We start from the raw sequence: 27,433 nt of genomic DNA, 5'->3' as shown, positions 1-27,433 counted from the left end.
GTTTATCTCAGCATTTCCTAAGCTTGTTTTCTCATGAAACCTTTTCTGATGTCCCACAGAATTGGTGTTGCATGAAACAAATTGTGTAAAAGTGGTGACCACCACTGCCCTTCCAATGCAGACATGTGCAGGAACAGACCTCACTCCTCATCCCTCTCTCCTCTCTGCTTCCAACCCCACTGTGTACTCAGCGTTCGCCTTCTCTCCCCTGACTCAGACGTGGATCCACTAGTCATTTGCACTGCCCTTTCCTCTTCCCTTACCACTGCTTTACATCATTTGTTAAGTTACCTCCTGCCTTTCAACTGGGCCTTGGGAGCTCAGTCCGTTGCTCTGATGAGCGTCTCTGTCTCTATCTCCATCCGTTGCCAGACGAAGATTCTATGGTGATATTTGAGATAATCATCATCCTGATAGTGGGGCAAGGACAGTTTAGGCAACGTCTTCTCTGCTGTCCAAGGACCTAGCTGGGGACATCCTCTTGAACATCTGGGATCCCCTCTAGAACCAAGTCTCTTGCCAACCCTAAAATGGATCCCTTAATGAAGATATCTTCTTCCCTGCTCCTATATCTGCCCTTCCTCCATCTCCACCCTCCCACTCCCCCAAAACTCTCCCCAGTCTTTCCCTTCTCCCTTCTCTCTCCCCCCTCTCCTTTCCCCCAACCTCACCTCCACCCCTGCCCCCACCCCCATGCTCACAACTTTTGCCCTGCAATCTTGTTTGCTTCCAATTTCCAGAGGATCTATATATATTTTTCTTTGGGTTCACCTTGTTATTTGGCTTCTCTGGGCTTGTGAACTAAAGGCTTAATGACCTTGGTTTATGGCTAAAGTCCACAAATGAGTGAGTACATACCATATTCATCTTTTTGGGTCTGGGTTATCTCACTCAGGATAGTGTTTTTTATTTCCATCCATTTGCATGCAAAATTCAAGGTGCCACAGTTAAAGGCAGAAGGAGAGAGAAGTCGAGCAAGGAAGTTAGGACCGCGAGGGGTTGATCCACCAACTGAGGCAGTGTGCCTGTTCTGATGGGAGCTCACCAAATCTAGCTGGACCGGGTCTGAATGAGCATGTGATCAAACCGGACTCTCTGATTGTGACTGACAATGAGGGCTGAAGCCATTGATAAAGGCACTGGGACTTGTTTTTACAGCATGTTCTGGCTTTTGGGACCCTAATCTATATGGATGTAGGGGGGGGAGGGCCTTGGACTTCTCAAAGGGGAGGGTTCCCTGCCCCCTCACAAGCAGGACAGGAGAGGGAGAAGGGGGTATGGGGGAGTGGGGAGGGGATTGGGAGGAGGGAAGGAAGTGTAAATAATTGAATGGAAAAATAAAAACAAAAAGAAATTACCTCCTGCCTCTCCAATCTCTATGCTGAAGCAAGACTGTAGATAATCATTATCTTGTAGACTTCAGTCCATAGACATACCTTTACTTGTTTGTCTTTAAAACTCTGCAGTTGGAAATGACTAAGATAAGTACTTTTTATTAACAATCTATTAAAAAGAGAATTGTAAGTAGTATATCTCCCCATGAATACATTTTAACCAAAACATTCCCTTCAGTATTGTATGCTCCCACATGCATGTCTGGCTGCCTTTTCTTCCTTTGAAGTGTGCCTTCCTCTTGAATTCCCTCCTGGTCAGCTACATATATCTCTGCATGCTAGCAGAAATTCCCTGAGGTTTTTAGGAGGATTCCTGTGGCTTGTCCTGACTGACTTCGCGTTCCGCTCTGAACTTGTGTGTGTGGACGTGGAAAGGGTGGGACAGAGGGATATCAATGTAGACCTAGAAAACATTTGCCAAGCTTGTCTTTACACACTGCCTGGCATGGTCTCGGGACTTTGTGACAATGTTTGGAGACCTGGGACAGAGATGGGAAAGATTTGGTTTTGAAAGAAGAGGCTTCAAGAAAGGAGACTCTGTCATAAATTGGCCATTATTGGGGGGAAAGTTAAAAAGAAGAGTCCTCTGGCTCATAACAGAGCAGAAGTGTGGGAGTGAGTGTAGTAACTGATCCTGAAAGTTCCTGACAGTGCTTCCGAGAGGCTCCTGGTACTTGCTCTCAAAGGCAGGTCGTGTCTTTTCTTTTGTCTTTTCTTCTCTGCTAATTTCAAAACCTTCTCACTCTCTTCTCATTGGCAGCTCTACCAGAAATGGAGTTGAGGGAGGGATGTAAGCTTGGGATTTGAGCCTGTTTTCAGAGTCTCTATAGGTTAGTGCCAGGATATTCTGTCCATTTCTATGTCAGCCCATCTCTAAGGTATTTTTAAAGCATAAGAGCAGTCTACTGCCAGGCGTCTCTTAACTATAGATTATAAATAGCGCCTGGTTAAGAATGTTCTGGATGGGTTAATTAGAGTGGTGGCTATTATGAAGCAAACTGCTTGTTAGTATTATGCCTGTTTGAACTTGGTATTGATGAGAAGTAATTGACCACAGAACTGCATCCAGAAAGGCAGAAAGGGTGTTGTTTTTAATTTCTATTATGGCAGTAAATTGTTTGCATAAACATGCCTATAGAAATATGAGCTCCAGGGCACAGAGACTCAGGTTGTGTGGGGTGGTGAGTGATATTGTTTTGTTTGATTTTCAGATTAACGTATTTGTCCAGTCTACCTAACAGCCAGTTTTATTGGCTACTAGTATTATAACTACTTTATAAATAAAGTAGTTAAAATGTGTTGTATTTTCTGCTATCACTTTTACTGCAAAGTATATGAGAATAGTGTTTTTAACTTACCAGAACTAAAGGAGGCATCCTGTTAAATTCAGGTAATACATAAGTATTTCGTTGGTTGACAATCACTATAATGAATAGACTGTTTAAAAAATGTGAAAAGATGTATAAATAAGGGAAAATTGCTTGTAACTTCCTTCTTCTAAGTACTGGATTGTTATCTATGTTATTTATTGGTATTTTGTCCAGCTCAATTATTAAGTTTCCCTAGCTCTAGCATTCCATGGGGAATTTATTCTATGAGCTAATAAATTATACCATCAGGGAGTTTTTCTTGAAATTCAGCTTAAAATTTTCTATTCTTAATTTCATCTCATTATTCCTAGTTATACCCCCTTGTACCAGGCTAAATAATTATTCTTTCTCCTTAGAGACACCTATTATGTGTCCGTCTAGTTGTCACTGCACCAGCCATTCATATTTAGCTCCTTTAATCTGTCCTCATAAATCAACACTTCCATTGCCTTAATCATTATTATTGCTCTTCTAAGATCTCTCTAATTTTCAAACATATACAGTTGTCAGGGATTCCAGTGAAACCAGCATTTCACAGAGACCTTTGCAGGAAGACCCAGAACTCAGGTGCTGTTTACCTGGCATGTCAGCACTTGCTTATCAGGCCAGGTCAGAGTGTTTTCAGTGACATTTTCCTTATGTCCATCCTTGTTTCAGGATTGGTTCTGATTTCATGGGTGTGTGGGATGTGTAAGCTCTTTGAGTTTATATCTTGCATCTTCCATGTCCTTATTCACTACCATCTATCAAGGCAGCTGCCACAGATGTATTAGCAGGAGAGTCTGATCATCCCTTAGAATGTCTGGAGAGCCTGTGGAATGACCTAGAACCTGCCCACCACAAAATTCCGTGTCTGTTGTCAGCCTCTATTGTTTATAGCCCATTTGCCAATTTCCTATCTCTTTCATTGCAGTTTGCCTCACATGCTGGTCAGTAGAAATGGATTTTAATAGAGTAAGATGGGTCCCGATACTGTTTTCTAAAAATGAAGATGTGGTTTCAATGCCCATTGATTTGTTACTGTGAATCCTTTATACTTGGTCTGTAATTTTGTTGTACTCTTTTCGTTTTGCTGTCGTTCTTTATCTGCATAAACAGTAGACTTACATTTCTGCTGCTTTTCAGATGTGGCTGAGGCTGGAGGCTCCTTCTCTTACCATTTGTCCTTCTGTCCAGAAGTTAAAAATCTGTCTCTGTTTCTGTCTCTCCCTTCACCTTCCCCCACTCCCTCCCTCTCTTACACACACATGCACACACACACACACCACACCACACCACAAACACACGCGCGCACACAGTGAGAACTGTTGATACCCTTCATATGTTGAATTTATTTTAGGAAGAAGGTAAGTTCATTTGTTCCTTTAAAACTTCTGCACTTTTGAGGTAGAATTACAGTCTATACATGCCCAGGCTTCTTCCCATTTTAAATCAAAAATCATATTATTTTATTAAGGTACTTGTAGAATTGGTACCATAATTTGCACCTTCTCTGTATGTGCTGCCATCTGCTTAGCACTGGGAAGGAAGGTGTTCCATAAATCTCATTGGCTCTTCTCTACCTGTTAGAAATCAGAATAGATATCAGGCTTCATAAAACAAACCTAAGACTCCCTGGAGACATTTTTTGATTTTAGAATCTCCATGGTGTGCTATAAAAAGGCTACTCAGTTCACTTACACTTCCCTATGCTTTCTAGTGTTGCTCATCAGACCTGTCTTTAGGCCCAGTTAACGCTCTCTCCCTGTTCCGTAAGCTCTGTCTTCACTCCTCAGTGCACCTGTGTTTGTGTGTTTGTTTTTAATATCTTTCACTGCATATTGTTTCTGCCCGTCCTTCTCCCCCAGGAGGCATATATGTATACATGTGTATGTCTGTAATTCTCCTCTCCGCCACTGTTAGCCTTGCTTGAAATAAGGGGCCTGAACCAGTGACTTCATGAAGTAAGTCTTCAGATTCCATGTCTGGTATCTGAAAGGTTTTGTTTTGTTGTTTTATTTTTCTGTTTCCTTTCCTCTTTCCTTCAGCTTTGCAGGAAAGCCATTTTTCCTGCAAACCATTTTTTACAAACCATCCCTTTTCAATAAATCCTGCCATTCATCGTATATTACAATATTTTCTTCTGTTGCTCAAGACTTTCCTGTCTTCAGAACCCGACCTGTTTACTTAGCAAGTGTCCCCTGGGAAATAGTCCTAAGTCCTTTATCCACCTGCCCCCTGCCTCTCTCTCACTCATCAACCCTTGTCTTCTGCAGGGTTTCTGCCTCTTCCACCTGCAGAAACTCTGAGCATTAGCAGCCATCAGCATGGGACTGGTCCAAGTGCTGAGCAGCCGTCCTCCAGGCCCTCTGAAAGGTCTCGTGCTTCTGTTTACACATCCTGTGGAGAAAGGCTTTCGGTTCATCTCTGGAGTGTGGCATTGCTCTCTCAAAATCTCTTTCTCCACTTGGGTTCCTTATTCTACTTCCAGAAGGTTTCTTCCCTGCCTACCTATAAGTACATGTATTCCCTATTTATTCACTGGCTCCACTATTAAGGTAGTGACCTAGACTCTGAATGGGCTTACAGAATTCCAAGAGTTCAGTCACCCAGCCCAGGCAGCTCCTCCAGACCTGCATCCAGGACTCTAGGTTGTGTGCTATTTGCAGATGAGACCCTCTTCCTCTCATGCTCTCTACTATCCTCTCAATGCAGAACTTTCCTGACCTGTAAAATCTTTCAATAAAGTCCTCTTTTAAGCCTTTACTGGTCTGTAAGTCAAGAATACTCTTTTATTCCCCAGTTTCGAAAGTTAAGGTGTCTATTGTGTGTAAAGTGTTGCCAACATAGGTTAGTTGGCTGTTCACTCACCTTTCTCCCACTCTAAGTACTTGTGGTTTGGTCCCCAGAGATGGATATCACCTTGAGGTTAGATCTTATAATGGTATCGGTGACTCTTTGATTGTACATTATATTATGACTTTGTTTTTAAAGGCTTTTGTTGGTTCTTTGAAAATCAGTAGCATATTTAACTCTGTTTGACAAAAAGCATTATAGGAAAACATAGAAATGAAATTGAGTAAAATATACTTCAGGAAATATCAGACTGATCAATTTAATAGAAGGCATGTATAGGTTCCCAGGAGTACAAAGCAGCCACATGAACAGAAGTAGAGTTAACAAAGGAAGTTTCAAACATTGTCAATGAATAATAAATGCTCTAAGACATGGAGTGACTGAAAAACACAAAATAGGAATCCAAAAAGACAAATGAGTGGCAAATAATAAAGTACATCTATAGCCTCGTGATCTACAGTGTGTGCCACACGCATTTGTAGCCACAAAACCTCTTTGGAAACTTCTCAGGGACAATTTGACCAACTTCAAACCTTTGAGCTTTCTCTTGGTGACTAATACTTGCTGCTTTTTCCTGAGGACTGTTGTCATATCATCTTTGCTTTCTCTAGTTTGGTATGTCGTCATTGTGTCCTTACAGGAAGGCAAGGGACTCGTTTTACTTTTTTTCTTTTTCACAAAAAAACATATTGCATTCCCTTTTTGTAACAGATTCATGCCCAAGCACAAAATAGCCCACTTAAGGAGGATGCTCAGCCTTAATGGAAATGGTGTTGCTGCTCTGCCCGTGATGCCTCCTTTCCAGCCAGAGCAGAGGGATTCTAAGAAGTTATTGGAGAATTTTAAATCACAGTCTGAGGAACACCCTGACCTTGATGCAGGACAGGAAACCCTGGACAATCCATCTATCCAGAAACCAGGCTTGGAGAAGTCAAGTTTGTCAGAAGATAATTCCGGCTTTCTTCCTATGAGCAACTGTCTAGATATTGATCCCAGCAACCTTTTGTGTGGAGCTCATGATCAGCAGAGACCATTGCATATCACATGGCCTCACAGGTGGTAAGTCAAGACATGCCAGTTTACTAAAAGTTTTACAAAATGGGTTCTAATGGTGGGCTTTCCAATCTGCTGTGCTTGTAGCCTCTAAAGAAAAAGATCACTTGAATTTGCACTTAGAGTTTCACATAGTTATACACTAGCACAGAACCAAGGCAGCACTGCTCACAGCTGTACATTAATTGCTGTGTTTTTACTTTATATGTGGATTACAGAAGACGTTTGTAATGATTTGTTCAACTAGCAATAGCAGCCAGACACATTTAGAAAATCAAATCTTACTCAAGAAGTTTCAAAGTAGAAAAATCAGATGCCATTATACACTCACAGAGAGTGCTAATCCAGAATTAATTCACATATGGACATCAATAAACCGCATCACCGTTCATGCAATAATTTCCATTCTTTACTCTTACTTTGACCAGTGTCAACTGGACAGCTTCCCTTTGCTTGTCATAGTGTATTAGTGCACGGGAAGCCATCTACCTCCTATCAGATGCCTTTGTATTGTGCTAGACAAACTGTCTAGCTGAATTTCTTCTCATTACAGGAAAGTCAGTGCAGCATATAATCCCACCAAATATAAACTCATAAACCTAGCCCTGGTTTCTATAAATTAGGCTTTAAGGAGGTAAAATGTCCTGATAATCTTCTGGTATTAGGCATGAATATTTTAATCTAGTTTTTATTCCTCCCAGTTAGTTTAATCTGCATGTGGCCTGATTTGAGTTGCTTCCCCTACAGATTATGGCCTCTTTATTGCAGCAGTGCTGGGCTGATCGTTAGGTCCGATTGAAGCAACTGTCTGCAGGTGAAGTAATAAGCACACACACCGGCAGGAAGGCGCCTTTGCCCAGGATTTGCCTCCAAGCACATTAAAACTCCTCAAGCTCTCCCAGTTGATCTACAGCATCTGGTACCTAAAGGGATTTTGTCTTTGATTCTAAATGCATGAACCTGAAATTTAGGGGCTAACCGTTGTTAGGAGATGCAGTTTGGGGACTGTTTGTTCACCGTCACCCTTCCAGCTTCATGTTGTACTCAGAATGTCACAAGGCTCAGTATCCTTTCATGTGATTTGAGATGCCGTGGGTCAGGATGAAATGAACCCTCTTTGAAGGTAAAATACACATCCTCATTTACCAGCTTCTGAAAATCTCTCTTGTTCCATTAACCTTTGCTTCTAAGTGAATAGTTATTACAAGAAAATCAATTCTTAAAAGTTTGGTTCTAGATTTTCATAAAAATGTTCAATAATTTGGAAACTGGGTATAAAACACCAGTGTAGAGGCAAGATTGAGAACCGTGTTATTCAATACTTTGCATAAAATTAGGCAGAGCTATGTTAATAAAATTAACAATATTAAATTGAATAATTCCCTCTCTTCCTTTGTATATTTTTGCTTTAATTTAATTTAATTGCCTAAAGTTAGTTGCTTAAAGAGATGCAGCATGATGTTTGTGCACATTCTTATTGTTAAGGCTAAATTATTTTTAATTTGGAGAAGAGGGGAAAAAAGCCGCATCAGCAAGAGTAAATGCCAAAATATAAAAGTAACACATTCATCCTTACGGGTAATATAGTAGAACATTGGAAACTTGGAGGTTGCCAGACACATAGCTAACATTAGGGCTAATTTTGAAAATCTAGCGTGCAGTCAATTTTACTGATGCCTGGGGACATACAAGGTAGAAGCTGACAAGAGAACTAATTTTGTTTGGGTTATTTACTGCTATGCATCATCCACGGGTTCCCGCCTGACACACAGCTATATGAAGGGGATATTATCACACACTAAAAATTTATGTTGACATTCGATATTTGTTCAATATGTCAGCAGTATTACTTTCATAATCAAAAGAGTAAGAAAAAGAAAAAAGAAAAGCACTTTATGCTCATATAGATATATCTTTTTAATAACAGTCTATAAGGTTAATATAGTTTACCTTTGAGAGTATACAATGAAAACAAGCAGGGTTAGGAGGGGAAATGACAGAAAGCATCAACCCGAGCTGTTTGTTTGCCATTACCTACGCGAGCCATGTCAGCTCTCTGGCCCGCGTCTGATAGCTATTTGTTGTACAGAGAGCACAGCATAAAAAAAATATCAAACTCTTAATACTATTGTGTGCCCATAACCATCTGTCACTGCTAGCCTGGAGATGAGAGGAAGATTAGGAGGAATAAACACTGAGCCGCCGAGCATTGGTAAAGCCTTCGGGCAAAAAACTCTTGTGGGGACATCAAAGACATTCTAATTCCGAGGCAGTCAAGGATTACAGTGTGTAACCTGTGCTGACAACAGATAAATGACTGGCAATATTGTGCCAGAGCTGTTGGGTCCTGCATGGAGTACTGATGATGATGATGATGATGCTATCTTGCAGAATGGACTCTGCTGGGATAATTTTATGATAAAACACTTTTTTCAAATGCCACTGGGTCTAGGCAGACATTTACTAGCTACAGGGGTAGCAATCAGTTTCTTCAAAATTTACTGTTCTAAGCCCATTAGAGTTCCGGCACAGCAAGACTCTCCAATGAAAAGCTAAAATGCCTATGTTTTCTTTAGGAGAATATATGCAAATGTTGGGAGCTGAATTCCTACCCTTTAGTGGTAGGTGCTTTATCATCTGATTTATGTAAATTTGCTCATAAAAATCCAGTTTATTTTTAATTGGTGAATATGAATTAGAAAATTAAGACTCTGGTTCAGCATTCATCCCCAGCTTCAAGCACACATTCATTTAGATTTCCAATTGTATGGCTGAAAATCCCATCATTGACCTATCACTATGAATGGTGTTGTGAAGGAAAGCAAGATCTCACTAGAAGTGAGCAGAGCTGTCTGGGTCTCCTGTGCAGCCCTGTTCATTCATACCTCCGTGTTTAGGCTCACTATGTGTGCCCTTGTCTGAACCTGAGCACTTTAACTTGTGTGTTCCTTCTACGTAGCTATGGGAAGCTCTGCTGTCCATTGCATTTTTGATTGGCCATACGCATTTTCCAGAGAGGTGCTTCAGGAAAGAATATGCATAAATGAGAAATGGACAGGGGAGATAACACTGTCATAAAACTTGTCATAAGAAATATATCATGAAATCATGCAGTGGTTGTAGCTAACTGGAAATGAAGTGATGGTGACTTCACAGAGTTTCTTCCATACTGGCATCATGAGTGGTCTCAAACACAATGTCAGCGTCTATCATAACTTGTAGTACATCAACCAAATGTAGATCCTCCTTGGTAAAATATGTATCAAAATCAAAAGTGACATTTTTAGAAGATACATTCTGGTTTTGTATCTGTGTTAAAATGTCTGCATGAGAGCAGCCCCTTAAACACAAGGTTTACCCCCTTTGGTCGTCTTCCTGAGCCGAGATTGTCAAGGATTATAGTGTACAACCTGTGCTGACAGTAGATAAATAACCGACAGTATTTTAGCAGAGTTCCTGGGTTCTCTGCAGTCTGATTCATTTTCTCCTTTCTACCCAGTCTTTAATGTCTTGTTATAAACATCTGTAGCATGGCACTGCTAATAGAAATGGCTTAGAGAAAGACCTGTGAAAAACACTGCATTTGGCAGTGCTTGTTTTTCTAAGCTGTTTCTTTCCAAATAGTAAAGCATCATACCAGCTTCCAATCTTTATGTAAATGTTTCTGTATCATAGTGGGCACAAAGACATACTGCTAGGTGGAGAGTCAGAACAAGTTTAGAACACAGTGGAAGCTCCCCCTTGTCCAGGCCCCTCTCCTCCAACTCACACTCCTAAAATTAGAGGGCCAGGGAAATGGTTCAGGGGTGAAAGCTCTGACACAGGAAGCCTGGTGACCCGTGTTCTTTCCTCCAAACCCATGAAAATGTGGAAGGAGGGTTGTCCTTTGTCCTCTGTGCATACATGTGCTTGTCCACCCCCACACACACACAAATGCACACACTCTCATTGTAACAGTAAAATTTTACAAAATTGGTAGGACACCAAAGACTTTTGTTTCGATTATGCCTACAAGTATTTACTGTTTTAGACCTGAAAACTGAGGAAGAGTCTGTAAATCACATTGTCTACATTGTGTTTTGTTCTGTTTTGTTTTGTTTTTTGTCCTTTTCCTTTGTTTGTTTGTTTACAACAGAATCTCCTGTAGCTCTGGCTGACCTTTAATTTGCAGGGATCCACCTTCCTCTGCCTCGAGCACTGTGAGTGCTGTGATAGGGCAAGAACTACTATACCCAGGTCACATTGTCATTTTAAATGACAAGAACACATTAAAGCACATACTAACACAAATCATGTTTTGTGAAAAATATAATTTCAAAAATAAAAAATACTAGTAAAGAATAACATTAATTCACATCCCTGTACCTGTTGCAATGTGTTGTTTCAGTAGAAGATTGTGAAGAAGAGTCTGCCTTGTAGAGCTGTCACCTTGAAAGGAGTATTGTTGGGCCTATTCTGCATATTGTAGATGCTCTTTGATGCTATAGCAGACAAGAAGGGTTTGTTTTAGGTTAATTGCACTGTGGAATTTGGAGCCAGCACAATATCCATTGTCTATTCCCTGTGAAGTGAATAGATTTTTGGGAGGGCTTTGTGTATAGGTCACATGGAAAAGAGAGACTCACAGAATAATTCAGGTCTGCTGTGTGTTGACATGGTTCATCATGTGATTTTGGGATGTCACTATGAATCTAAGAAACATGCTTGAGTTTTCGAAAGCTCTTAAGCTTTTGGTATAGCTACAGTTTCACCAAAATTCTATCGGACATTTAAAAGCTAGAATTTATGATAGGAAGCGTATATATTAGTTATTTTCTTTAAAAACTAGTTTCACATGGTTTGCATTTGAAAATATTTGCTATACTCAAGTCATATTATCAGTGGTGTGTCTAGCGTTCATTCAGATAAACTCTTTGCTAAAGAAAGAAGCTGTTTTATCTCTTATGTCAAGCATTCATACAAATATTCATCCTAAAGATAGTTGTATCTTAATTTGCATGAAAGTTCTTTTATATACATTTCTTTTTTATTGATTTTTATTGAGTTGTACATTCTTCTCTGCTCCCCTCCCCTTCAAGCCTCTCCCAAGGTCCCCATGCTCCCAATTTTCTCAGGAGATCTTGTCTTTTTGTACTTCCCATGTAGATTAGATCTATGTATGTCTCGTAAACATTTCTAATTGTGTCACAGAAAATTTTAAAAGACATTTATTTATTGGAGAGATTCAATAACTAATATGAGCAGTTTTTACTATATCCCCAAGCACATTCTTAAATGAAACAAATGTATTTTGTTTTGGCTTGGTCTTTTTCCTTTTGCTGCAAAGGCAGATGGAGGAAACTAGGCTAGCGCTAATTCAGTGTGCTTCCATTGCTCTGAGCTGTGCTCAGCACAGCCGCTTTTATTGCATAAGAGCAAGTGTCACACAGTAAAAAAGTCAAATTGTATCTTAGGATTATTGTCAAAAAATATTGTGATCTTAAAGGGTCCTGGAAAGGAAATTAAACATTCTAGGACATTCACGATCTTTGCAAACTGCTGTGTGATCATCGCAACTAGTCATGAGAATTGCTTAAATTTTCCTTCTCGTGAGCCTAAATTTTCTGACTCTGAATTTTAAGATATTGTATTGTATACTTTTTGTATTCTAATTACAGATTTTGTCTTAGTAATTGGCAAATTGACTTAGTACACAAGTCTTTGTCACATATGAAAAAACTCAGACAAAAGGGAACTTATCTCCGTGTGAATTAAGTGGTTAGGAAACCATAGTCTTGATAGCTGTGATAAAACTCCTGAGTACCCCTTAAGAAGTGTTTTCTGGTTGAGAAAGATAAAGGTGGGGTGGGTGTGTTGAGGAGCTTGAAGTTATTAGAGTAGTTCTGGGTAACATTTCCCAGTTGGGCCTCCGAGGTAGCTTTGCAGCAAAGGGCTTCTGCCACCAAACCTAGCTACTCAAGTTCCATCCCCAGAGCCCACAAGATAGAAAGAAAGATCCAATTCCAGAAGTTTTTTTTCTGACCTCCACATTTGCACCAGGGCTTGTGAACACATGCACAAGCACACAGAAAAAAAATGATAAACATGACATTTTTCCCTTCCCTCTCTCTGGACTGTGGGATAACCATCAGTCAGGCTTTCCCCTTCGAATATCTTGACTTTTCATGTGCGTTCTGGCATTTGCAGCTCTTCCCATAGAATAGTGATCAGTTGATTCATGCAAAGTTGATTACAATTAAGGGTATGAATTTAGAAAGGACAAAAATTAACTATCGGGATTTAAAATGTACCTAGGAGACTGACTGAGTAAGCATTAACCCTACCTAACATTAGAAGGGTTGGCATCCTTATCTTTAGAGACTTTGGTGATCGCTAACTAAAATAACTGATGCAAAATCTGAACTTATACATTAATACTTAGTAGTAAAATAAATTACTGTTTTATTTCTTGACTTTGGACTTTAAAGCACAACGTTTCTAACCAAGTTGTTGCCTACATCTGAAAAGATGCATGTTAGATTGCTAGATGAGGTCTTGCCTTGATTTGTCATTGCCAGAACAACTGGGGACAGGTTTTTTTTTTTTTTTTTTTCTGGTCCTTACTTTAGAAAGTTCTTGCAGGTCTGTGCAGGTGCCATGCTTTCTACACAAGAGTAGGAAGCCCAAGTGCTAGTATTCAGAGACAAGAATTCTGTGTTCAATTTTAACATTAGATAGAAATCATTTCCCAAAATAAAAATGACCCTCACAGAATACTAATTCTGGTGACAATGGTCGTGTGGGTGACCATATGCTCCCTGGTGTACTTGGCTGTAGCCTTTCTGCATTGAAGAGGAAGCTGCTTTCTTCTGACCTCTAACTGTCTAAACAGAGATGATTCCACAGATGTCTTCTAGTACCATAAGCCATTCTCAGAGCTCAGCACATCAACCAGTTTTGTATTTATCCATCAATTCGTCAGTCAAAGCTCACATAAATATTGTTCTGGTTGAGAATAGCCGTTCTCAAATCAGTAAGGTTTGTTGAGATTTATTGTTTCCTAGAGATTTTCTTTTCCAGAGGGAGGTAGATTTTGTTTATATGTTTGATCTATCCATTACTAATTTCAAATTTGCAGCATTTAAAAATCAAAAGTCTCTCAAGAATTTTTACTAGACTTTTTGAAAAGGCACAGATACTACCTAAAATTACTATATAATATATCAACTAATAATTTGTCACTGCTAAATGATTCTATGACAGTGTTGTACAGCAAAACGTAAATGGTAGGAAATAGTACTAAACTTCATGACAAAAAAAGAAGCCCTACCCAATTCCCATGCATAATTCCTAATACCTGCTTACAGTCTCTTTGCTGACCATTTCCAGACTGGACTATATAAACTAAGTTGATATAACTCAAGGTTGTCATTACTTTTAGGAGTGTTTCACTTTTTACACTTGATGTGAGTATAAACAACTTGTCCCATAAGCATTATTATTTTGATATTATTTTGATATTGTTATCGCTGGAGTAACATTAACTGAAGTTCCTATTGTCCTTTTCTTGCTTACTGTGGTTAAGAAGTTGTCTACACTTGACTCATTTCACAGACAGGCAGTCACTACAAAGCTGTTTGAATTTCATATGCTTGTGACAGACATGTAACTACTAAAGACAGTTCCTCCTTTTGCCTCTTCCTGTGTCTCCTGTTATGCTTATATTATACTTTAATAATTGTTACAGTTGAAGAGTGCGTGAGTTAGCAAATAGATGGCTCACTGGTATGTGTGGGTGGGTGCATGGATGGGTATGTAGCTGGATGGAATTGCTTGCCTTTCCTTTCTAGTGACCTGTGAATTTCCTTGACTGTGAGATGGCTCCATGCACTGTGTACATTGTCCAGTTCCATGTACTAGACAGACATGGAATGGAACTTCACACTTTTCACGTGCCTTCTCACCATTTGCATCATGTTTTAAATGATGTTTTTTCTTAGCATAAATGTTAAGTGCCAACGCCCTCTGGGGTTAAGATGCAGACTTTGGAGTGAATGCTGTTGTTTCAATAACATAAACCCAGAGTGAGTTCCATGGGAGGACGTAGTCAAAGTGATCTAATAATGATGATAATAACATTTAGAGTTACTAGTTGGTGATCAGTTATCCCCTGCTCAAGTAGGCAGGAGAATGACTATGGAAACATAAATGGAATCAGCATCCCAAACCACAGGTGGAGGTGGTTATGTGATCAGCAGTGCTTTCAGAATGCCTATGGTTTCCTATTCAGTTCATATGTGTGTGTGTGTGTGTGTGTGTGTGTGTGTGTGTGTGTGTGTGTATCCATAGAAGTTGTAAATAAAAATCCTTCATGAGTTTGTTAAAAGTGAACAACTCATAGTAACAAAAAGAACTAGTGTTTGGAAAAAAAAAACCCAAAGTAATTTCTCAGTCATTGGAAAGTGAATCTCGAAGAAAGCCCACCTACTTCTTCACCAGAATCCAGGCGCTATTGCTAGAAACATCCTCTAAAAGTACTTCTTAAACTCTTACTAAAATCCAAGTAAATGTGATCCTGACTTTTATGCGTTATGCAGACTGAGACTCAGTGGCCAGTCTCCTTTTTCCTTACTCACTACACCAAAGATTTCCCAGGTAGACTATTAAAAGTTATTTAAGGTTTGCCCCCCCCTGTATTGTCTTTGTTGGCTGTGCAACTAATTAGCTCTTTCAGTGCTATTCATTTTAGCATCATTTGTTGGTTAAACAAAAAAAAGAAAATTCACACAGAGAGGCAAATGTGAGAGAGTTGTGCTCACATTTGAGTGAGTGCCTCACAGTGCCCATCTCCTATTGAAGGAAATGGTGTGTCACAATCTTCTTCAAAAGCATGCCTTTCGATGCTGTCCCTTTTCATTAATTTAGATATGTTTCTAAGATGATGAATGATGTTACTTCTAATTATGGTTACATGCAGTTAATTTCCTTCCTTTTTTCCTATGCTTGGTGTGAAAGGCAGTTTCCTCCCAATGAGTGCAGGAGCGCACTGGTTACTGGGAGGGGAGGATACTGATGGAGCTGATCTTCCTGTTGCCTTAGCAACACATTTATTTATCAGGGGTTGAAATGACATGAGTTAATATAGTGCATACCTGCTGATCGGCAAACTCCCCTATTTCAGCTGCAGTTGACAATTAAGTCCTGGACAGCTACAGCCAGGGGTTAATGTTCCTCATTAGGAGAACTGGGTCATTACTGGGAAATCAAGGCAGTTAAGGCAGCATGGGTAAAATACAAAATTCAGCATCTAGAAGAGTGAGGCTCTTTTATGTTAATTAACCTTATATTCCTAGGTTTAAAAAAAATCTTACATGAGCATGTCAGTGGATCAATTAATTGAAAAAGAGCTAGTATACTTTACTCTGAGTTGTCTTCATTTCCTTTGCAAGGATTTCATTATTTTATAGAGAATTCTTATGTCTATATGATGAGTAAAAAGGGTATTAAAATTAAGAAGGGAATCATCATGGAAATCAGTTTTGCCACAAGGGAGTGAGCAAATAAAAGCCTTGGAAATGAAAATAAATAAGCTTTGCTAATACCTCACCTAAAGCACTGCATGTAAGCCCCTAAGACCTGGGCTGTTTAGCGGGACTTCTCTTTTTTATTAAGCAGTTACATAGTTATATGACCTTCAGAAACAGAAACTTTGGGCAAGTGACTGGTGGTTTGAAACATTCTTCTCTCAGAAAGCTGAGTATCAGTAACATTTATTAGATACACTGGTTGGAAATTTTTATTAAACTCAGTGACTGTGTTTTCAATTGATATCTTCATAAGAAATGTATCAAGACCCTTAAAGCTTTATTTTCTTATTTATTTAAAGAACCTTTATGTTGAAAGTAGGATGTTTGCATAGTAGAAAAAGATTTATTGTACAGAATCCTGTTCCGTCTTCATTATTCTGCTGCCTTCATTAAAGCCTCCTCTTGCCAGATCCTTCTTTTCCGGGACTTAGTGAACATAGACAAACGCAAAAGAGTCCTCGCTAGTCTCTGTTCCCTAAAATACTTAACATCTTCTACTCTTAAACCAAAGTCACATGCTATAAACTCATTTTAAGGGAAAAAACATTGATTGAGCCTTACAGACTTGATACAGAATTTTACTGTGGTGCTTGGGATTGTTCTTCACCTGTCAAAAGCCATTTTCTTCTCACATTAAAGTCTTCAGATATTTACTTAGGAAGCAGTACTCGGCACATCCCTCTTGGTGTTACGTACACTGTCACTTATCCTTGGATTGGCATTCAATGTTAGTATTGCATACACTGTTGCTTATCCTCAGGTTGGCATGCTATGGTGTCTCTAAATAGCACCCTGGAGGCTGCTTCTAAACAGTGTTCCCAAGATTAGCTGTGATCTTCACAACTGGGACCAGTCCTTGGTTTCAGAAAGATGTCTCCAGAGAGTAGAGCTCTAGAATGAGAAGACAAGAGGAGAACTGTAGATGTTCCCAAAATTCTTTTCTTTTTTTCTTGGGAAGACCACTGGACCACATTTTCTGGCCTCTATTTGGTGCAGCAGCTTGATTGATTTTTTATCAGTTTAATCAGAAGTGATGGAGCTACTTTTAAGCCTAGATGATAGAAAACCTCACAAACCTTCTCTTGTGTTACTCTTCCTTCCCAACAAGATATAAAGAGCACTTGATGACATTGCCTCCCTTGACTTGGAATCTCAGATAACCCTGTATGGTAAAACCACTGGTCAAATCTCTACCAGCCTGGCTATTACAAGGATTTTATACATGTGCAAACCATGTAATCTGTGAACCTGCCTCAGGTGATCTCACTAGCGTCGTAATCATAGTGAACAAAAGTGGCCAGGATATGCTATGAAGATTTTAGCTTCAGTGGGCCAGTGAAGATGCTATTTAGTGAGGTGGTGAACAGTTGGGAAAGAAAAGATTTTAAATGTTTCATTTGCACCTATTAAGTTAGATGTTTTCACCCTGCAAGTGTATATTTCCAGTAGCAAGTTGATACTCAAGTGTCATTCAGAAGATGGCAACCCAGAAGTTATCAGCAGTACATGTACAATTTCTTTAGGGAACTTTTAATATGCTAGATTTTAAATTTAAATTTTAGCTTCCTGATTATAAACATTGAGTTTATCCTGAGTCTATCAGTTGTGCCCTGCTTAAAGTTTTGGTCTCTGTCTTAGCCCTAGTTGTGACTGTCATCAGCATCATGCTTGAAGACAGGTTGTCTGCTGTCTGACTTCATTTCCTTCTTTAGAGGAGGGAGATAGTGCTGTCTGTGTTACAGGACTGAAGACGATAGATGAAAACAAGCCATTGCGCAAGTTCCTGGAAAGGGGGAAAAGCCCTGATAAATCAGCATTAGCTATTTTTATTAGTGAATTAAACCAACCTCTTCATTAGCTTATACAGACAGGACTGTTGCACTTCCCCACTATCTGCTATTGGTTAAAATCCATTTTCCTTAACTTGCTAGAATAAGAAAAGAAACGATACAGCTAAATAAAGTTATCTTTTTTTGTCTCCATTTTCAGCCTACCAAAACAAGTACATACTGTGCAAAAAAAAAATGGAATTAAACTACAGAACAAACACTTCTAAGTGGCTGTCTTGTAAATGAAGTCTATAAAAGGCTACCAAATGTCGCTTCTCATTGTATGACTGTTAGGGTATTACTAAACCTGGATTGAAGGGTTTTTTTTTTATGAACATTTTACATCAAGCACTCACACTGTAAGTATCACAAATTATTTCCATTTTAAACAAGATGGATGCTGTGAGCTTTTGAATAATACTGGTGGTACCTAGATGGCAAGAAAATAAATCACATGATTTAAAGATGACCTGGTAGCCTGAAGAGTTCTAAACTAAAGACATACACAGCCAATACCACAAGGAGCTCTCACGTAACCCAAGTTAGACTAATGTATTGGCCAGAATGTAAAGAAAAGGGTGGGAATGTGTACTGGCTACTTTTATGTCAACTTGACACAAGTCAGAGTCATCAGAGAGGAGGGAGCCTCAATTGAGAAAACACCTCATAAGATCTCGGAGTAGGCAGCATGTAGGGAATTTTCTTAATTAGTGATTTATGAGGCAGGGCCCAGCCCATTCTGGAGATCCTTGGGCTGGAAGTCCTAGGTTTCTACAAGACAGCAGACTGAGCAAGTCATGATGTGCAAGGCAGTAAGCAGCACCTCTCCATGGCCTCTGCATCAGCTCTTGCCTCTAGATTCTTGCCCTTTAAGTTCCTACCCTGACTTCTTGATGAGGAACGGTGATATGGAAGTATAAGTCAAATAAACCCTTTCCTCCCCAAGTTGCTTTGGTCATAGTGTTTCATCATAGCAATAGAACATTGACTACAATGGAATATATATTCTATACTGTGGTAGGAATGTAAACTAGTATGGCCATTATGGAAATCAGGATGAAAGTTCCTCACAAAATTAAAAATAAAACTACTATTTGATCCAGTAATCTCATTACTGACTGTGAGTCCAAAGAAAATCAAATCAGTTTATTTATTATAGCTAAGATATGGAATCAACCTAACTGACTGATAAAGAAAATGAGTGTTCATACACTATGAAATATTATTTAGCAATAAAAAAGGACAGATCCTGACATTTGTGACATCATGAATAAACCTAAAGGGAAGTATATTAAGGGAAGTAACCCAGACACAAAAAAATTTATCTCATCATCTATTCACATGAAGACTCTAAAGCAGGGGTGGGTTCTAAACAAGCAGATACGGTAAAATGGACTCGAGACCTGTGAGGGCAATTCCAGCAGTCTAATTCTAATACTGGAGAAGAACCACCCTGATTCTGGCAGCACCATCACATAATCTAAGCATCTGGCCTGAATAATAAAGAAGGCCTGTCTTCTTTCTTGCTGCTTCTTGCTACCCAGAGGTAAGCAGCCTATTCCACCAGCTTCCCACTACTGGGAGATTCTGCATTGCCTCAAGCTCAATGGGCACAAAAACCCTTCACTGTCTTCCAGTGTTCATGTCTGATGTCTATCATAGCCCCTCAGGGTCTGACTGATGGGTAGATAGCAGAGGGGATTGCATTCCAGACAGTCTGTCACACCCAAGATTGCATTAGGAGGCATGCTTGGTATAATCAGTGTGGACATTCCATGCTCTTAGCACAGTAGCTCTGAGGAACTCAACTGCTTATTAGACTTCAGCATTACAGAATATGTGTGCATTTTACAACCACGTATGCAATGGCTGTCAACTGAAAACTGATTGGCAAAACCCAAGAAAAGAAAAAATGGCAATGTATAATTTTGACAGTAAGAATATAGTTTCAGACGTATAAAAGTATTTCTGCCTATACACTTGTTATTTTCATTTGCACATTGCTTTCAAAAGATTGATAATAATAAGTGGTTTCATGTGGAACATGGTATGTGACCAAGTGGCAAAGACTTGATGCCCAGTGTTGGAGCCCTAAGAAGCTCAGCCTAGTGGGAGATCCTTAGGTTGGTCCTCACATGTTCCGAAAGGGTCTTATGAGACCTCAGGGCTAGAAGCGCTTCTTCCTTCCTTGTGTGGGAATGATTCCAGTACATGTCTCTTCCTGTTGCTACCCAGTAAATGGCCCAAAGTTTAGGCTCACTTTTGAGAGCCTGGAACTATAAGCTAAATTACTCTGTTCTTCCCTGCCTCTGGTATTTTGTTGTAGTAACAATATGAAAGTATTATAATAGGATATAGTTTACCTAGTTTATATATACAATTCAGTGACTTTTCATAAATTTAGAGTTCCCAGGTCACTACCCCCCTTGTATTTTAGAATATTTCATCAACTTGTTGAATGATTCAACTCAGAATGAATCATTTTGCCCCATACTTTTACTGGTCCTATAAAGACATATTTGCATATAACTCTTTAAATTAACGTTCTCTGAAAATTGTATCTGAATTGTTTCATATGGCCTTTTACCTATGATGGTGTTTTTCAGGCTCATAAGTGTTAGTGGTGGTGTGATTTTGGCTCTCCTTTCCCCTAGTCCGGTAATTTGGGCTCTGTACATGTCACCTATTACCATGTGACCGACATTCTACTATCTTGGAATGCTGAGTAATTCTCAAGGATGTTTGCAAAAAATTATTTGTGTGAATCTACAGTAGATTCATAGGCAGGAATGAAGCTAACTAGGTTGATAAATTTATGGTTCACTTTTTTTTAACCTTGAACTCACACACTGCCAAGAAGTAAAAGAAATGTTCTTGAACTTCTGAGCCTCCTTCCTATACCTTTTGAGTGCTGGGATTCCAAGCATAAACCATCATATCCAGTTAAGAAGTATTGGGATCCAACCCAAGGCTTCATGTGTGAGACAAGTGCTGTACCAAGTGAACTAGCCCCACCCATTTTATTTTTTTAAAGAAATTTGCAAGACCCTTTTAAGAATAGTACCTGCCTATAAGGTGAAAAAGACAAGGTCTCCTGAGTAAATTGGGAGTGTGGAAATAATGGAAAAGAGTAGAAGGGGAGAGGGAAGGGAGGGAGGGGAGTGGAGAAAAGTGTATAGCTCGATTAAAAACAATAAAAAACACACAAAAAAAGCAAAAATAAGATAATTTTTAAAAAAAAAAGGAACAGTACCAGCCAATTCTTCTTTCCAACTCATTTAGAAGGTAAAGAACATTGGCTATTCATTGAGCCTCTCTGAGAGCCAGGCCTTCCAAGTGCTGCATAGTCAACTCTGCTGGCTGCTGTTATTGGAATGAAGTTCAGTCTGGACATTTAAAATCTCCTTGCTCTCTGCCAGTCTAAAATGGGGTATCCATTCATAGAAATCCTCAGAAAGTAAGAAAAGTCTGTCGCTTTAAAGGACTTCATATAGGAAATATATATAAAGTGGTATATAAGCGGCTGCCAGGAACTCAGTGATGGAAGGAGCCAACAGCCCTCGAAATGAGGCAGAGACAGGAGGCCTTCATAAATTTCCAACATTGTTCTGTTTGCTAAAATGCAGCCCTGCCTAACCCCTGGAGAATACATCCCTCTGACATTTCCAGCTTCTGAGGGGTGGGAGCACTCACTCCTCTCTTCTTGTCAATCACTGTCTCACTGTCACAGTTGTCACACATACACTGTGCTCTCTTTTGCTAGAGCTTGCAATCCAGATTTCTATTTTGAATTTATATGTCCTTGGATTATTATGTAATTACAGAACCATATACATTCTTTCTTTGCTTGCTTTCCCCTCTTGCACTTTACACCCTCCCTTATCCCTAGACATTCTTAAAAGTTGCTTTCACTGAGGCACTATAGGTGGCAAACGCATTTCTAAATGTTGCTTTTTCTCTGTTGTTCTTTAAGGGAATTTTGCCACATATAATGGTCTAAGGTAAGACTACATCTCTTCAGACATTTACAAGTTACTTCATCTGGCTTTGCCTCTGTGGCCACTTTGAAGATTTGTGTCTTTTTCTTTGTTATTCACTGTTACTCTGATACATCTAGGAGCAGACCAATTGCAGGCCTTCCTTCCTTGCTTCCCCCTTCCTTTCTTCTGAAGCAGGAATAATAAAAACTCAGAGACAGATATTGGGTTTGACCTGAAAACCAGAAAAGCAAAGCAGCCAGCCACTGGCTCTTAACTGGACCTCAGTCCGAAAATGGTGATCCTGCCTCTAGGAAACTCAGAATGAGACTGAGACTTAGAGCTGTCTCTTTCTGTTTTATAATCCTCTCTAGTTCTGCAATTAAGAGTGTGCATCACTACTGTCTGGCTTCTGTGGCAAGCTAGTGTGGCTGCTGAGATTAAAGGTGTGTGTCATTGCTTCCTGGTCTGTAAAGTTGGCCAGTGTGGCTGTTTTACTTTTCTGACCTTCAGACAAGCTTTATTTATTAAAATGTAAATGAAATGCCACTACAGCCTTCCTACTTTTCTTCCTTGCTTCTCCCTCCCCCGTCCCTTCCTATCTCACATGAAATTTGTCAGACTTCTTGAATCTCCGTGTTTCTGTCTGTATCAGTCAAAGAAATCATTTATAGAGCATCTTCAGAAGCTGCCTCTGTCTCATTCTGCCTTCCCCCGAAAGACTCTGGATCTTACTCCTTTTCATTGCCTCATGATCCTTAACCTTTCTCGTCCACATCTTTCTGTTGTGCCTTCTGGGTTTGTTCTTTCAGCTTTGCTATTGATTGTACCCTTTAACTAGCTTCAGTTATTTTTATTTCTCCAGCTTGTTTTACTTCTGTTTTATAACTGTTCAGTTATTTTTAATATTTCTTTAGTTGTCGTATATTTATTTTCTTTTTCTTCAAATATTGGCCAAATGCACTTTTGTGTTTCATATTTGATAATCCAAGTATCAGAAGCTTGTGGGTCTGCTCTCACTTTCTCACTTGGCGCCTGGTGTGATTTTTATATTTTCCCTTGTGTTTTTAATTGTACAGCTTTATTTTTATTAGTTTTAATTATGTCTGAAGATGTGTGTCTGTCTGTGGCTATGGGTACATGAGTACAAGTGCTCGTGAAGGCTAGAGATGGGATTCCCCAGGAGCCGGAGTACAGATGGTTGTGAGCTGCTGAATGTGGATCCTGGGAACTGAGCTCAGGTTCTCTGGAAGAGCAGCCAGTGCTCTTAACTGTTGATCTGTCTCTCCAGCTCCACCTCTGCTTTTGATGTTTGCTGGCATGGATACCCTGAGTCCTTCTTGAGGTGTATACGGATTTCTCAGAGGGAACATGATTCACCTAAGGTTCTTTGTTAGTTTGGCCACTCGGTGATCTGTTATAAGATAGTGGTCTGATATGAGACTGTCTCACTAAGCTCTGCATCCATTCTTCCAACATTGCCCCAGGCACTCCGTTCCTTCCATCTATCTACACACATAGTGACAGCAAGTAGGTCTTACTAGTAGATGCTTTAGACAAAGATTACAAGATATTTTGGGGAGAACCAGAGCTTGTGACACAAGCCTGTAATCAGCTAATCAAAGAGCTAAGAATGGATGTTACTAGAAAAGATCATATTAAGTGAAGTAGTCCAGACCTAGAAAGATGAATATCACACATTCTCTCTCATCAGAGGTTCTTAGCGCCCAGTCCTCTGATGTGAGTACATATCCTGGAGTCACTGCCCAAACCAGGAAAGTAAACAGGGTTCATTGCTGGGGTAGGGAGGGAAATCAGTGCAGGGGAAACAGCAGGATATAAGTGATCAGGTAAATGAGAAAAAGTGGGGTTAACTATGCTATGGCTTAGTGGTCGAATGATTGCCCAGAATGAGCAAGGTTCTAAGTTAAAGCCCAGCACCTCTAACACAATCACCTGCCAAAAACTGAAAACATTGAGACTGAGTAAGAGATGACTATGGAACATTAAATGAATACATAGTAAGAAAAATAAAATATCTCAGTCAGACTTGGACTGAGAAAGGTAAACCAGTATGTATGTCTTAAGTAAGGTAACAGTCAAAGCAAGTCACATTTATTTTTATTCTGCAGTGACTATTGCGATGTATGTCCTTTAGAGCCAAATTCTGGAAATACTTCCTTTCCAGTGTGCTTGTTTTTGTAATTTACCATAAGTACATGTTAAATGAACTATAGTGCTAACAGCAAAGAACCCCGAAAGTATTCCGTATTCAAGTGTTTTACACATTCAACACAGATTTACAAGAAGTCATTGTAAAGTCCATACAGACTGTGTATCTGGACTGCCTTGTTTGAATCCAGGTCTGCCCCACATAGCAATGCGTGAATGCTTACCCCTCCTAAGCTTGTTTCTTCTATAATCTAAGAGAGCAACGGCACCTGTCTATGTAGCTGTTGTAAAGATGATGGTTTCCATTATGCTCGTGAAGTTCTTGATGCTTATAAGTGCTGTATAAGTTTCTGCTGTCATTGTAAGCCTGCACTTCTCTATAATCTTGAGAGCAGTGTGGAGATGATTTATTCTCAGGTGACATTTGAATGCTTGGTTCTTAGTGATGGCCTTCCAGTGTTACTGTCTACATAGTTAATCCTCATTTGCTTACAGACTGTACACTTTCATCCAGTTGTCTGTAGGGCTCCTTGGCTTGCTGGTGCACTGCGTAGGCCATGCTGGCTCTGTTTAGCATCTTTTTTTTACATCTCAGGGGTTGCATGATTTGGTTCATCTCTAATATCCTTGAGCCTCATAAAGCAGCAAACTTGCTGTCAGACCTCTCTGGCCCAGACTATTTATTTTCCTCAACCATTGCCATGCCATGCTGACCACAGGGGTCTCTGCAAAGCAGTTGCTGCCCGGAGTTCTAGTAGCAAAGGATGAGTACTTTTTCATTCCTTCATCAATGTTTATCTGATGTGTTTATCAGTGTTCACTGAATATCTAAGAGCATCTCTATTTACACAACCTGCATTCCCAGCCAAGAAACTATTTTGATGTGTATCTGTTGTAAAAGGAGCGGCCGGCTGCTTCCCGCCGCCTGGCTAGCTTTACCAAAAATAACAAAATACAAATTGTATTCATTTAAACACTGCCTCTTATTGGCAAACTCTCACATATTGATTCAACCCATTTCTAATAATCTGTATCTCCACTTGACTGTGGCTTACCGGCATGAGTCTAGCCATCGTCCGTCTGGGAGAGAAGAGCCATGATGTCTGCCTGACTCTGCTTTCTTTCTCCCAGCCTTCTGTTTTGTCTGCTCCGCCTATCTAAGCTGCTGTCCTATCAAAACGCCAAGGCAGTCTCTTTATTTAGCCAATGAAAGCAGACCCTCCTATACCATGTATCCTTTGTGGCTTAGGTGGTAAGAACACTGTTAAAGAAACTTTAGTTTGTATTGCTTTCCAAATGTGTTTTTAAACCTCAGTGTCGGAAATCAAGACTTAACTGTCTTCTCTTTGTATGTCTATCAAATAAGATCAGAGGCTGTAGAATGTCCTTACTGCTATTTCTGGCAGTCAGAGTATTCATTGGAAAATGACATAGTACCAATTGTGGTAGAGCTAAAACACATTGATTAATATTTCCTTTTTTTCATTGTTTATTTTGTATTTTTTCTTTGTTAATAATGCTTTTTATATGCATTTTTAATTAACAATTTTTCATATAATATATTTGAGTTGAGAGAGGAAAAGGAACATGATTAATGCTTCTAATACCTTCCTATATGTGTGTCAGTATGGCTTCTCTTTTGTTTTCTACTTCAGAGAACACAAGATTATTTCAGTACAAAATAAATGAAAACCCAAAAGAAGAAACATCTACTTATGCACAGAAAAGTCAGTCAGTGCTTCATGGGGGGAGGCATTGAAAAAAGGCTTTCCATTCACTCATGTTGCAAGGAAAGTGAACTGATCTAAATGTGAACCTGTATTCAAGAAGCTCAGAAAAACTCGTTCTGATTTGTGATGCTGAACTCAAGTTCAAGTCTGTAAACTCTCCTCATCCACATTGACATGTTAACTGGCGTTGTCGTTGTGCTGGTCGTTAGTTGGCCATATTGTTGAGATTTCAGGAGGATAACTTTCATATTGTATAGAGAAGGGACTATCTAGAAGCAGAGGCCCTGGTGTTCTGGCCCTTACAATCTCTCTACCTATTCTACAGCAATGTTCTCTAAGCCTTAAGAAGTATAGGGGTATATCAGTTAGAGCTGGGTGAATCGTTCTCTGCATTTTGAATAGTTGTAGATTTGTATAATAGTCTTGATCTACAGCAAAAAAAAAGCTTCTTTGATGAAGAATAAAAGCAATATTTATCTGTAAATATCAGGATAAGTATTTAGAATTCAGTTAGAGTATATGCTGTCTTGGGAAAGTGGCAGTAGTAGGTTTTCCTCTAAGCTCCATAGCTTCATGAGCTATAGGTATAGTACTCAACTTGAATGCCTTCCTATAGAGCATTCCTTAAGTCTAATTAGATGGCTGTTGGTTACTCCCAGCATATAAGTCCACTATTGCACCTTTAGGAATATCTTTCCCCTCTGGTCATTGCTATGATTTGTAGGTTTGACATCTGGTACGACTATTGATTGCTTTTCTCCCTTGGCAGCTTACATGGCACCTTCAGATAATATAAATGCTAGTCTTTAGTCAGGAGGATTCCAGACCAATTTTTTTTCAAAATCCAAAGTATATAGTATCTTCAGCAATAGGGTCTTACCTGCAAGTTCAGGAAGGCAACGAAGGTCAAAAGCAATAGTCTACATTGTTTTGGGAGTCTCTTGGACTCCCTGACCAACATCTGGAAGAGAGGTTTCCCATGCCTGGTACTGGACATTTTGTTATTCTGAGGTACTTAGGAGGGGCTCTAAAACCTCAAATGGTATGACTTCATTCTATATACATATATACACACGTGCACACACACATACAGTATTGTTAAAGAAAGATAAAGTTTCCCTCTCACTTTTTTCAAACATCCTTAGGGTTATTTATCCCTTCTTCTGTATTTTCCTCACACTCCCCATCCTTGTTAAAATGTTCTGATGGATTTTCCTCATTTGTTCTCTCATTTCACTTAGGTTTTACTATCCCCCTCTCTATGGTTCCCTCCCCTTCCAAAATTCCTTCTCACTTTCATGGCTTTTGTGTGACTTTACATTGTATAGTAATATCTATCTAAAGACTGAGAACTGGGATTCACAAGTAAGAGCTGCCCCTCTGTCTTTCTGGGTCAGGATTTACCTCTCTCAGTATAATATTTTCTAGGTCCATCCATTTACCTACAAATTTCATTATTTTATTTTTCTTTATAGCTAAACATAATTCCACTATATGTATACACCAC

General features: G+C 39.5%; 1 protein-coding gene across 13 annotated transcripts in view; it reads left to right on the top strand.

The window, feature by feature from the left end:
* Nucleotides 1-27,433, top strand: part of Qtman (queuosine-tRNA mannosyltransferase) — a 338,666-nt gene that overhangs the window by 274,982 nt on the left and 36,251 nt on the right. For 11 of the 13 annotated variants that reach the window (XM_085681193.2, XM_085681192.2, XM_048425789.3 and 8 more), the window contains one exon: nucleotides 6,311-6,658. The exons of the other annotated variants lie outside the window; for them this stretch is intronic. In XM_085681193.2, coding sequence (XP_085537319.2) covers nucleotides 6,311-6,658 — 348 coding nt within the window. The remainder of the gene's footprint in view (nucleotides 1-6,310; nucleotides 6,659-27,433) is intronic. 13 annotated transcript variants of the gene reach the window in all.

The sequence above is a fragment of the Myodes glareolus genome, chromosome 21 (assembly GCF_982192425.1).
Source record: "Myodes glareolus chromosome 21, mMyoGla1.1, whole genome shotgun sequence".
Lineage (NCBI taxonomy): Eukaryota > Metazoa > Chordata > Mammalia > Rodentia > Cricetidae > Myodes > Myodes glareolus.
Note: the sequence above shows the minus strand (reverse complement) of the source record. Positions and strands in the feature narration are given on the sequence as shown.